At 41.7% G+C, this 13,950-nt stretch overlaps 1 protein-coding gene across 1 annotated transcript in view; it reads right to left on the bottom strand.

Moving 5' to 3' along the window:
* Positions 1 to 3,584: 3,584 nt before the first annotated feature.
* Positions 3,585 to 13,950, bottom strand: part of LOC142565732 (zinc finger CCHC domain-containing protein 8 homolog) — a 42,778-nt gene continuing 32,412 nt past the window's right edge. The window contains exons 10-12 of the mRNA XM_075676285.1: positions 13,825 to 13,902; positions 10,624 to 10,768; positions 3,585 to 4,005 (exon numbers count right to left, since the gene is read on the bottom strand). Coding sequence (XP_075532400.1) covers positions 3,599 to 4,005; positions 10,624 to 10,768; positions 13,825 to 13,902 — 630 coding nt within the window. The 3' untranslated portion in view covers positions 3,585 to 3,598. The remainder of the gene's footprint in view (positions 4,006 to 10,623; positions 10,769 to 13,824; positions 13,903 to 13,950) is intronic.

The following is a 13,950-nucleotide window of genomic DNA, read 5'->3' as shown; positions in this document are numbered from 1 at the left end:
AATGCGCGAGGCGCGCGCGATCGAGGACAGTATATAGCTGCCAGCCACGGCAGCTACATTGCAACACTCGCCCACCCATGTCGCGTGAAAACTCCGGCGCGCACGCAGTTTCTCATTTCGGTACCAACAAATCTTCTATGGAGTTGTCGCACATGGCATTCACAGCTACCACTGCCAATCCTATAGCAATAAGCATTTTCGCCCATTTGTTTCATAGCACGTGGTGCCGTCGGAAGCGTAGCGCCCACTTTAATAGGCGGTAACCGAAACGCGTTGCCGTTCCTTGCTGTAGACTCCGATCGTATACGTTTTTCGGCCGCTAGATGTGATCAAGAACAGGTGCGAGGCGCGCACGATCGATCACAGTGCACGCACGCACACACACAGCCGCTTGTCTCACGTGAAAACGACGGCGTGGTTTCTTATTCCAGTATCAGCAAATCACCGCACGGGTCGTCGCATGCCCCATTCACAGCTATCGCCGCCAAACCTATTGCGATAAGAATCTTCACCTATATCTATCTGTTTTACAGCACGTGGTGCGTAGTGCCTGCCGTTGGTAGCATACTGCACACACTCTTAGGCAAAGTTACACCCTTTGGCTTGCCCCTTCTGCCACACAACAATAATCGTTATCTGCCTTGATGCGTTTCCTTTCTTTAACGCTGCGAGCCCGGAACTTTCCAGTAACGAACGGCACGCGCGTTATCAGAAGGGGCACTCGAAAGGGTGTAAACTGTTCTATGCTGATAACGTGCGTGCCGTTCGTTACTGGAAAGTACCGGGCTCACAGCGTTAAAGAAAGGAAACGTATCAAGGCAGATAACGATTATTGTTGTGTGGCAGAAGGGGCAATCCAAAGGGTGTAACTTTGCCTAAGAGTGCACTTTTAGTAAGCGATAATCCAAACACACTACCGTTCCCTGCTCCAGGTGGCGCGATGTGGGCATCACGTTTCGCTTCGGCGGCATCCCGCGTCGCCCACCAGCTCGATTTCGTTTCGGTTTCCCGCCGCCCTCTTGAAACACCACACAAGAGGAAAACAATAAAACGCGTCTCGGGCCACCGAAGCACCACCAGCTCGACGGGCGTCGGCGTCTCATCTCGCAACAATCCGTGCGACGCTTCGCATTACGTAGGTGTCAACAATAGTTGACTCTGTCGAATTTTTTTAGTTACTTCGGATCGTATGTTTTCCCGGTTAGTACGTTTTCTTCAGCTTTTTCTTTCCCCAAAACGTATGAGCAAGGTTCTACTGTATTTCAAAAAGATTTTCAGCCTTCCATTTGCTTTCTTGATCAATTGCTTTTTTTCTGGAAATAAATTGTGCCCTGAAAGAATACCAGTCCAAACTGACTTAAAGGGACCCTGAAATGATTTTGACCATTTTCTACAAATGTACTGAGTCGTTAGAGTAGGTCCTTCTGATCATTAATTGACACACCTAAGTGCTGCGCGTAAAGCATGTATAAAAATGCACATCGCTGCCGATCGCAGCACACTGCTTGGCGGAATTTTAAGCCGCCCCTACCCATATGACGGAAATCGCCCATATGACGTCAGTGGGGTGAGCTATCTGATTGGCTGACCAGGGCGTGTGATCGATAATTTTTCCAACTTTATGGTAAACAAATGATGTTTGTAATAGTTGGAATGTTAGTTAATTTGATTTTATAAAAAGAAAGTAACATAATGAGAATGCACAAGAACAATTTTTCAGTACACTTAAGCACTTTCGGCACACAGTGTCGTCTGCTTATGTTCCAACGTGCTCCATCTTTGACGAGAGCTCCGCAGTCAGTGTCGGTCTGTCTTGTCGCGAGCGCTATGATTCAACTTTGTTGAGTTGTGGACTGCAAACGTAGCGACTGGCAATATGTCAAGCTGCGACATCGTGTCCTTCTGCAAGCCAGTAGACGAGCGGACTGGCATGCAGCGCATTGGACAGCCGCTATCCGATGGGCGCCAGGATTTGCGCGATTGCGGCCGTCACTTTACACCCGAAGATTACTAACGCAATAGCGTTTCGCGAGTCCGGTATTAGGGTAAATGTAAGCGCAAGGGGACAGGGCCTGGCCGTGTCCCCTTGCGTGTCGTCTCAGGGGATGAACAGAAGCGCAAATCTGAATGGTCTGTACGGTGCAGCCACCTGGTGGCATAGAGCTCAACCACACACACACAGTAGCAGTAACAAAATGTATTCTTCTTTGCTGCTGGTGTAAATTTTTCGCAGGAGTGTAATCGTTAACACATTGTTTTTGTAAATGTTTAAAATGTTTTACACTTGGTTAGAGCAATATTAGCTCTTTCTTTGGCTGGTTAAGCTCTGCGCCATGGGTGGCTGGACCGTGCAGACCAATCAGGTAGCTCACGTACGTCTACGCTAAAGTTTCTTCATCAGCTTGAGTTTATGCCTTCACCGTTCCGTCGAAACGTTCTGCTAGTGTGTGATTACCGGAATACCAGACACGTTCGACGCTATGACAGAATGCTCGCAATGCACGCTGCTTCGATAGCTCACGCCTGGGGTTGACGGCCAAGCTGCTAGCGGAGACATTTCAGGCGGGCGGGGGCGTGCTCCAAAACACCCGGAAGTGGGCGATGTGATGTCGCATCGTGACGCAGAACCAGTGGAGGCGGAGCTTAGCCCCGATTGCTCGGCGAACGAGTTGAGGAGGAAAAGCATGGCTACGGATGAGGGTAACATGTAATTGCTTGTAGCTCCATTAATACGTAATGCTTCACTTAAATTGTGGTGCGAATGTTCTACTTAAGCTGTACCCTACGCGTCTACAAAATTTGTCTGAACCGTTTCAGGGGCCCTTTAATATTTCTCTTTGTGTCTGTTTGACTTCCCAATGAGGTGACAGAGATTCTGGGGTGATGTGCAGCAAAATGACGCATTGTCAATTGAAAACACAGGGAAGGCGAGAGATGGAAATTCGACGATGAGCAAAACGAGAACAAGGTGAAAGCAGGAGCCAACGTTTTGACAAGTGGACTTGTCTTTTTCAAGGCGAGATATGCAATAGATGTGTCAACAGCGTGCGTGCACAGCAGCCCTCCATTACCAGCGAAACAGGTAATAGAGGGCTGCTGTGCATGCCATTGACACGCCAGCTGACACATGGGCGTTGACACGTGGTTGAGAGATGGTAGTGTCCCTGGCCTTGTGCACAGCACTCCTTTATTCTCAATTCGACACCCTCGCCATTAACACACCTTCGCTTGTTGCCGCACCCACCTGCCTTACGCCCTCTCCCCTTTAGAAGAAACCCACCTGTATATACTGTGGCGAGGAAAGCATATGTTGCCTTGAAGAAGATAAATCCACTTGTCGAAACTGCTCTTGCTTTCACCTTGTTCTCGTTTTGCACACTGTCAAGTGGTGACATATTTTTGTCATCAGGATTACTTGCTAGATACTTTCATGCACTGCACACAAATCTGTGAACTTGAAGTTCACGTCATTTTACAAGTCCTAATTTACGTCACCACTTTCATAACGTGACTTTACTTGGAAGATACTTTCATGCACTATACACAAATCTGTGAACTTGAAGTTCATGTCATTTTACGAGTCCTCATTTTTCTCATTTTATTCACATAGAGCACGGACTTTCTCAATAACTGTACGCAGCTTATCATATCTCCCAGTGGTACCAGGCAAGTTCTCAAAAGGGATGTGGTCGGTCATGTCCTTGGCAAAGTTCTCACGTGGTGGAAGTGACGTGTACTTGCTGAAGCCAATAAGCATGGGTGCTCCCAAGGTAACTTTGTGGATCTTGGCTTTTTGTGTCTTCAATGGGGAGTCATCAGAATTGGAGGTGCTGCCATTCTGAATGGTTACTAGGCTAGGTTGTTCTCGTTCATTGGCTTCTGTGCTGCTTGAAGAAGCTGCAGTGTTGCATTCAGAGGCTACACTTGGAAGCTCAGGAACAAGACATTCTTGGCCGATATTTGTGCTGGCACACTTCGAGTCTGTCGGTGAATCCGCTGTCGCCACTTTATCCAGGATAACATGCGTAATGGAATAAAGTTTGTGAGTTATGCTTTTTTGTGCTCCAGAGACTAAATGCGATGCTAGAAAGGCCAATGTCAAAACTTGGCAACACACTATCAAATCTCAACACACAAAGCCATTTCTTCACCCTCTATAGGGCAGTTACCGTCCGGCAATATACTACTTTCTGACAAGTTTGTGCGATGCACAGGCTGGTATCTTTTTACTAACGTGCTGAGTGGACGCCTGATAGCGTACCTATTTTTCAATGGTGCTGGTTCAGGCTTTCTCCTCCAGGGAGTAGTGCCTGCGAATTTTCCATCAAGGTGGTAGCACACACCATCTTCTTTTCAAGCTTTCTTTTGCTAGCTCTTTTATGCCTGTGCTAGCTTGCATGACCACTAAATTTATGTACAAAAGCAGCAATAAAAGACAAATGCATGATCATCATTAGAAAGTCTTGGCACTCCTTATACATGTAAAGCATTCATGTTCCTGACCATAAGGTAACATTTACCTTTATTCTGTCATAGGTCATAAGTTTCCTATATTTTCGCATTTCTCGCTTTCTCTAAGCTACAGGCTCTTTGTAAAGTTATACGCAATGGTAGGAATCAGAAATACAGGCACAAACATTTTTAAAAGCAAAGCTTCTCACACAAAAACAAAGCACTCACATTTATGTTTGTGACCGCATGGTTGACATGCAGCGTTAATTAGTCTAGCATTTAACCCACCGTGGTTGCTCAGTGGCTATGGTGTTGGGCTGCTCAGCACGAGGTCGCGGGATCGAATCCCGGCCACGGCGGCTGCATTTCGATGGGGGCGAAATGCGAAAACACCCGTGTACTTAGATTTAGGTGAACGTTAAAGAACCCCAGGTGGTCGAAATTTCCGGAGTCCTCCACTACGGCGTGCCTCATAATCAGAAAGTGGTTTTGGCACTTAAAGCCCCATAATTTAATTTAATTTAGTCTAGCATTTGGACGTTTTCCTCAGATGTTCAAATTTGGCTCACTCTTCTCTGAATCAATGAAGTCAATTTTTTTTTTAAATGCATTTAGCATTTTCTGGGAACTTACCCTGGTTTCACCTGACCGCCTAATCGTTCGCATGGGCCAACTTCAAAGCTAGTGCAGTATAAAACAACGTCTAACACAGGCCCGTATGTGGGAGAGAACCGGTACTACTATCAGCACCACTTCCTCAGGGACCAGTTTGGGACCCCATGCAGCGTCTACACACAAAATGAATAAATAATCCACCCATCATAGTTCACCTATAACACTTAAAACACATAGCACAACATGGTGCCACAAATGAGCACCTCGAAAAGCATGCTAAACGCAGTCTTCGATAGCAATTGGGATTGATTATTCATAAATTTTTATAGTTTAATGCTGGTGTTTGCTACACATGGCCATCGCTACAGATTTAGAGCACACCTAGCAACAGTGATGAGCAGACTTGTACTACATCATGGCGCGATGTTATTAAACGGTAACACACCAAGTTCTCGTTTATTTTTGGAATAAACTAATACATTCTTGCACACTGAGCCAGCAATAAATTTTTTCAGTCATTTTCTCAATATAGAGGGCACCATAGGGGGTTAAAGCTCTGGCATAATACTTTGTAGGTTCACACCCTGCAGCTTGCAACATGCCAAGATAATGTACAATTTTAAAGGAAAAATTTACAAAATAAATCTTCAGATTTTATTTTTGTATAAGCCACACTAAATTGAAAGTAAAAAGAACCATAATCCTTTCCACAAAGCAACAAAGCCAGCTTAGGCGATTTCAAGCTGTAGCAATGGTCTTAGGCTGGTGCATATTGTGCTCAGCACTCCCCTGTGTCCCTTTCAGCCCAATGGATATACTGGGTGTTTCACATAATTAGAACCAAACTTAAAAAATAGAATGGTACACCTTAGGTTAATGTGACCAACAGCATATTGTCTGCATTCATCTTGAGTTACTCAGGCTATCTTTTTAATTGCTATCATTAAGCTAATTAGAGAAGTTGTATTTGAAAATTTGTAGTGCGCGCTCAGAAACACCCAATGAAGTTGCTTCCTCACTAGTTTACGTGCTTCCTTTTATCAGGCTTAAAGAATGCCAATGAAGTATGAAAAAATAACACTGTTCTCTCGTGTGTCTGGATGGCAGCCCTCTCAATCGTGTTCCAAAAGAACAAAGCCTTCATGCCAGCCGTTAAATAAAGCCGACGTGTGTGTGCATTTATGTTCAGCGCCAGCCTATATTTTAACATTTATGACTGTTGTAGGTTGTGGCTGCTTGCATTGTTTTTCTTTTGTGATGTGCATGCGGGCTTCATTCTCTTGAAACATGATTGACAGCACTGCTATCCAGACGCGCAAGAGCATGGTTATGTCACTTTTTATACTTCACAGGCTTTCTTCAGAGCCCGGAAAAAAGAACTACATAAAAGTTAATGCCAAGGGAACAACTTCATTGAGTATTTATGAGCATGTTCTACAACTATTCAAATACGATACGGCCTAAAATGAATACATATAATTTCTATAATTAAACGTACCTAATTAGAAATTAGATCCCTGTTATGAAAACCTAGTTATGTCATTAGAATTAGTGCAAAACAATTCAGTTAGTTTTCTTTTTTGCAACTATAACTGAACGGATAGCTTAACTTCCATGAAAACTAACATCTCCCTTTTCTAGCATATCGCCGTAAAGTTGCATGACTATGCTTATTTCATAAGCTATACTACCTTCACGAAGCCTTAATTACTTGTCCACAATGTGTGTCATATCGCATAAATCATCAGTGCAAAGTCAGAATTCAATGATGCAACACTATCTTTTCTTTCCAGTCTTTTATTACGTGCACATCCCTTGATTGGAACCACTTTCCTGCAGAAATTGTGACCATCTCTAAAGTAAACATTTTCGTGAGGCCTTGGCTAACACTGTATAACCAGGAGCAATTTTATTGTGTAATAATGAGACTCACTGTATTCTGTTTCCATTTTTTGTGAAGATTTGTACTACCACTCCCCTCTATAATGCCATGTGGCCCGGAGGGTACATAAATAAAAATAAATTAGCTAACTAATCACACTCCAATAAATAGTCTGACTCAATATGACTGCAACAATATACTGCTGGTCCCATTAGTCTAAGGCGTACTATACTATTTTTAATGTTTGGTTCTAGTTTCATGAAGCCTCTGATTATGGTGATTTAATATTTGAAGACAAATAGGTAAACTAAAATTTTTTTCTTTTTTTTTTAAGAAGAAAAAACAAACCCTTGCATTTTTATCTGTGAAGTGGTTTTGGGTAAAGCAGGTCAAGTTGTGCAAAGCATTCCTTGCACTTTGTGCCCTATAGACTTGTGCAACAGCCAAACCCATTTTGTAAAGTTTTTGCGGAAAAATTCAAGAAGGGGCTACCCCAGGGATGAATTAAACATGTACAGAAGTACCACCCCCTTTTAATAATATTTATTAGTTCAACTGCCCTCATATTTTACTCAAAAACAACAAAAAGTGCAGTTATTACAGATGTATAAATATAATCTGCAAGGAATGCCCTCTATAATGATACTGTTCGCTTTATACCATCCTGGTAGCAAACAATGCTGGATAGCAGCATGGTTTGCTACCTAAACCCATCTCGCCAATTACAGTGATGTAGTTTGATGAGTAACAGAATGAACAATATAGAAGAGAATTTGCAATGCTTATAGGTGGCTGCCATTTTTTTGCCTGGGACAGTCGGAACTGGCAGAACAAACGGCTGAGATAGTGCTCAGCCTGTTCTTGCATGTTTGCTGCAAGTGCTCGCTTGTTATGGATTTGTCATGAGCTGCCTTATCATGAAACCTGCAGTCTCTGTGCGGGGTCATGCCAACAGATTTTGACTGCAATCAAGATTAAGCACGCTTGCTCTTAAATTAGGTGTGAGGGTTAAATAAAATTCTGGTCTTTAGGGACACATAAGCTGCCAGTTTTCAAATTTCGTTTTTGAGTAATATTGTCATTCAATTACATCAATGATACTCATACACCCTGAGTGCTACAATTTAACATACAGGAGAAAGGTATCATTCGGCACATCTGAAGCACATTCTTTTTTTTTCTTTTTCAATAAAAAATGCACTTTTCCCCCTGTCAAAGAAAAGAAACTTCTTGACACTTTATATCTGATTTGACATCTGAATTCCTTTGAGTCAACTGACATGAATTCAATTCAGGCTGGAATGTACAACTCAATGGGAAAGCAGTTAGAATGAAATAACCTTGAATTTACATTAACTATTACATATAGTGTTACAAAACATTTACTTGTAACAAAAACATTGACACAATGAAGTCGTGTATTGCTGCTAACTTCATCCTAAATGAGTAGAGCGCATACTAAAATGTGCATGCCCATGTTGCTAGTCAAGCGAGAACTGTAACAAAGAAAATTGTGGGGTTTAACGACCCAAAATTGTACAGCACGCTATGAAGGATGCCGTAATGGAGGGCTGTGTATTAATTTTGATTACCCGACTTTCTTAAACCTGCACCTTAATTGAAGAATGTGAGCATTTTTGCATTTTGTCTCCACCAAAAATGTAGTTACTGAGGCTGGGAATCAAACACAAGAACTCGAGCTCAGCAGCAGAACACTATCACCCCTGAGCAACCACAACAGGTAACTGCGACAAATCACTAGACTCTCCTCCTTATAGGTAAAAGAAGAGAACATGCATTTGCCTCAAGACCACAAAGCGATAGAATAAATAAAACAAGTCCTAACTTGTTTTTATTTTCTTTCAGTACTACGTAATCGCTTTGATTAATCAGGAGCGGCCTCTTTTCAACTTACAAATAAAGGGACTGTTAATTACACCAAATGCAAAACGAAAAACAAAAACAAAAAATAAACAGTGCCATTTGTAACGAACATTATTGTTTACACTGTGCACTGCCACAAGAATATGAAAGGGCCCCCCACTAGGTCCCAACAAAAACGTTGATTATAACAGCGGAAAATGTTAACCGCCGTCGAAGAAGTGCCTTACTGCAAGAGTTTTTTTTATTGGATCATATTTAGAGGAGACAAGAGGACCTGAAATGTCACATTATCATGCTGCCAGAAGGTGAGCTTCACTGTCAGCCTAGACACTCTCACCATTTGCCTCCACTAGCAACTGCAAGTGACATTCGTTCCCTGCGTTCTCCTCCCATACCAGAGCCAAGATAGCGCATTGCATTGACATCCAGAGGCCCACCTTTTTTCACAGCACAGCGAGCATCTAGTGGCGGCTTCACACATTCTTTATTTGGGTGGTTTACCAAAGTCACATGTCATAATCAGTAACATTAAAGGCAGTGCGTCTGGCATACACGTGTTCATGCATGTGACCTTGATTCTCCAGCAGAAAGAGGGGCTCTCCCTCGAGAGGAAGGGTGCAAGGGCTTTCATTCGAAATCTTGGTTGTGTTTGCACCGTGGAGCAGTTTGATACTTTGCACACATAATCGTCAGCATGTGATCTGTGCACTGTGCTTGTCTGCTTCCAATGCCCTAACGTGGCGAAGGGCCCTTTAAGGTCAGGGGAAATCTTACAAGATGCAAAAACCAGCCTTGCAAGGATTCTGCTTGTAATGTTTCAAAAGGTGTGAGTACTAGTTGCAGGAGATAACAGACATTCATTTTAGGACTATCCCATAACAAGTTTTGTGCTTTAGAGCTGAGAAGTGCCGAAAAGACACTGATGATTTATTTGAGCATGTGCAACCTGGATTTTAGTTATATTTACTCTTTGATGATTGAGTTTTAAATCCTGGTGTTTTATGTGCCAAAAGCACAATATTATTATGAGGCATGCCGTAGCGGGGGACTATGGAATAATTTCGACCACCTGCGGTTCTTTAACTAGCACCCTAAACATGGTACATGGTCATTTTTGCATTGTGCCCCATCAAAATGCGGTCTCCGCAGCCGAGAGCTGATCCCGCACCCTTTGGCTCAGCAGCGCCATGCCACTACGCCACCGTGACAGGTTACAACTGAATTTTAATAATATATGAGGTGCCACAGAAAATGACAATTCTATGCCCATCAACACATTCCCTGAATGAAAGGAACTCCTGATAAACAGAACAACATTTCTGATTCATCCAGGCTCTATTTAATGAGATTCTACTGTACCATGAACTGTGAATAATTACTGCATTCCTAAAACTTGCATATCAGAGGTTGAGATCCTATACACAGCCTAATATTAGTTCATGCACACAAATAATGCTTTCCCTGCACATTTTTCATGCAGTACTTGGCAACTTCTGTATACAGCAGCCTATCATGACTGTGACAGTTATGAATCAGCACTGCTCAAATACAGTTGCTGTGTTGAACTCTGCACACAGCACAGCATATAAATGATATACGTACAATACTTTTTAAAAAATTCTCCTTGTGTCTTAGAAATGTCTTCAAGCTAGACTGCTGGTACAATCTTTTTTCTGCATTGTTATGTACAGCAACAAACATGGGAGCCCTTAGAAAAGTTGGCATTGGCTAACACACTGTGGTAAAATAGCCGAATGTAGCACCAGTAAACAAATGAATGTGTACTTCACCTGCAGAAATGTTTTCAGCTTCAAAGCAAACCACTGCATCTTCAACTCCATCATCAATGTGCATGTCCACTACTTGACCAGTGTCTGTGCTTGGTTGTACGGCTGGTGGTGGCAGCTTCTGCCGTTTATTAAAGCTTTTTGCAACCTGAATTTAAAGCATTAAAAGTAGTCAATAAGAAAAGCTCATGACTGCTTGTGCAAGTTCCAAAATACCTAGTGTCAAAAAGAATACAGAGAAGGTTCACAAGAAAATCATATGTGCAACCAACTGTGCATGCTGCATGTAGCGTTAATCAGGGAGACTACACTTTATAACAAATTTTTTTTTTTTTTGGATATATCAGTCTCATCATATTCAGCATATGGTGCTGGATAGGCCTAGCAGAACTGGATGTAACAAAAATGAAAATTTGAGCACACTTCTGACAACATATAATGTATGTCTGTAAGTTGCTAAGTAAATTGGGATTTTATTCATGCAGCAGCCCTCACAGTACTAATGTGCCAGGATGTGTGGTAGATGAGTGCAATGATAGAAATTGCAGAGAGTAAGTCTCCTACACATTTTTTTCCCCTTAAACAACGAATTATGAATGTTTCTGACACCCATAAATACTACCACATGGATCTTCATGTGAAAACAGCACTTTCATAACACTTCAGTCCACTTGGTAACAGGAAACATTACCATACAATTTTCAAAAGTGAAACAGAAGTGCAGCATGTTTAAGTTGTCCTATCATGTTAGTCTGACATGTCTTTCTTATCAATGGAATGTGAATGCAGACAGCACATACTATCATTATTGTGGTTCATAATATGTGTTGACAAAAATTCTATGATGCGACGAAGCACGCTTTGTTGTAGTTAGCCACTCTGCCAGATATGGTCCACTCTAATTTATTCGACTCTTGCAGGACCACAAAATTTGGTCGAATTATCCAAAAGGTCAGATGAACAAATGATGGCAAAATAAATTAATTCAAATTGTTTTTTCTTTTCTTGAAGTAGTGATCTTTAACAGACTACTTCAATACAGTCTGTCAAACACTGTTGGTGCTAAGAGAGACATGATCCAGGGCACAGTGCAAGCTGTCATCATCAGTGCAGGACAGGTTGCTGCCGTCACTATCATAGCCTAGGGAAGCAATAGTGCCGTCTGCTAAATTTCTTGTGTTTCCAAGCTTTTAGTAACTTCTCCATGCATGAGACAGTACTGGTGGGGGTCAAATAAACTGAAGCGGCATGTTTTGATGTTCGAACTAAGCAAGTTTTCCATCCATAGCAATGTATGATTACTTGCTAGGGCTTTCAAGTGCATTCTAATTTGCAAAAATCGAAATAACTGAGGTCGAATTAACGGGAGTCTTCTTTATTCATTATAGCATCATACAAAAGTGACAGCATCATGTGACTGACTACTCAGAAATAGAGGTGCTGAGAAGTTCTTGGCCTGCCAAGATGTAAATGATGTAGAGCCTTGACACCTTCAGGTTATTTGTTAGAGCACTGATTAAATGGACCGTCTACCACCTCAAAGTGTGACACTCATGGAAGGATAATGTCTCAAAATAACAGAAACAAGTGTGGTTTAAAAAAAGATATTTTACTTCGGTGCAAGGAATTACAAAAAGATTAAACAAACAGCCATGAAACCTTGTAATAAAGTAAGCTGTCACCCCATGTGATGTCATATACTAGAGGCTATTTACTGTGCTCCATTTTTTTCATAAAGCACTACTACTGAGGATCTTGTGCCTTTATTATAATAAAGTAAGCTGTCACCCCATGTGATGTCATATACTAGCGGCCATTTACTGTGCTCCATTTTTTTCGTGAAGCACTACTACTGAGGATCTTGTGCCTTTATTATAGTTTTCATTAATACAGGGAGTTCTTGCAGAAAAGTAGTGCTACAGTTACATCATGTATCACATTTCCTATTTATCAATGCCTCTTACTCCTGCTACTACACGCAACCTTGTGCATGTTTGACTTTCCCCTTTCGTTAAGGACCACCATATGTTTCCATTCTCTTATCAGTTTTCTCAGTATACCTGTCTTTGTAGTGCTGTCAGTGACACTTTCCAATGAGTGCTCCCGACATCTCTACTAAAATGGCATCGGTAGCAGAAATGCAGTCCAATATGCATGAAGTTTTATAGAAGATTGCCGGAACTTGCTATCATTTGAATGTTTTTCATCACAAACTTAGAAAAGAAACTAATCTTTCTTGCTGCCAACACTACACGCACTGCAAGTAAAATTTTGGTGGTGCAAGATCGCTATGACTCTCAGTTGAGAGTATTGTCTTTGTACACTTACGACAGAGGGAGCTTGCAAATCTAAAAGCACTAAGGTGAGACAAAGAGACAATAGAAGAGAGAAGACAAGACAGAACAATGTCTACAACTTTTCTCTGACATATCTTTTTATTTATGGTTATGGCTTGCAAAAATTCCTTGTTCTCTCATCCCCGACCCCTGCATATTTAAGTTTTTGACACGTTTTGCTGATCATTAAAGAGAGGTAGGCTGGTTTAGCTGCAAATTTTTGCCTACTTGCTTTTCATTATTAACCCTTTGCAATTGTGTATTTGATTAAGCCTATGATATGTCTTTTATTTGTTTACTGTTAATGGGTGTATGCTGTGATTATTGTGAGTAATTTCTTCCATTTCATTTTGCCATGCTTATATTAAATTTAAGATAACCTTGCTTCTGGTCTCCAAAATGTAATATGCTCATCTGGAGGACATTAGATGCATCATGAATGAATGAATGCATGAACATAACTAGGCATATAATATTTTATACAGCACACAAGGCATGCTACCTCGCACAATCCTTCAGTCCTTTAATCTTGACAATCTCTATGCAGCCATCCAAATATAACAATACCAAAACTTCATGAAACCAGTCCCACTGCCTCTACAGTTGTCGTACCAATTTTTTGGTGGGCTGGCTGACGTGGCTCACGCTGTGCTGAAAATTGACTGTAACAACTACTGCATGTTACTATGTACTGCATATCATGTGAATTCCTGCACACCACAGTGGCCAAACTGTAGAGAATCTTAAAGGCTAGGATAGAGCATTGCTACTCTCTGATAAGAGATGATTATGGTCCACCCAGTCTGTCTTGACCTTCTGAAGTTGACACATTTTACGGCATAGTATACTTTAGAAGCCACATGCTTACCGGTGCTTTCATATATTTTTCAGCTTCAGACCTCTGCTGGTGTTGAAGCATTGGTGGCATTCCATACTTTTCACACAACTGTAAACCAAATGCAGTTGTAAAATCATGTTATGTCAAAGCAACTTC

Source organism: Dermacentor variabilis, chromosome 1 (genome assembly GCF_050947875.1).
Source record: "Dermacentor variabilis isolate Ectoservices chromosome 1, ASM5094787v1, whole genome shotgun sequence".
Classification (NCBI taxonomy): domain Eukaryota; kingdom Metazoa; phylum Arthropoda; class Arachnida; order Ixodida; family Ixodidae; genus Dermacentor; species Dermacentor variabilis.
The sequence above is the reverse complement of the archived record's forward strand: the minus strand, read 5'-3'. Positions and strand labels throughout refer to the sequence as shown.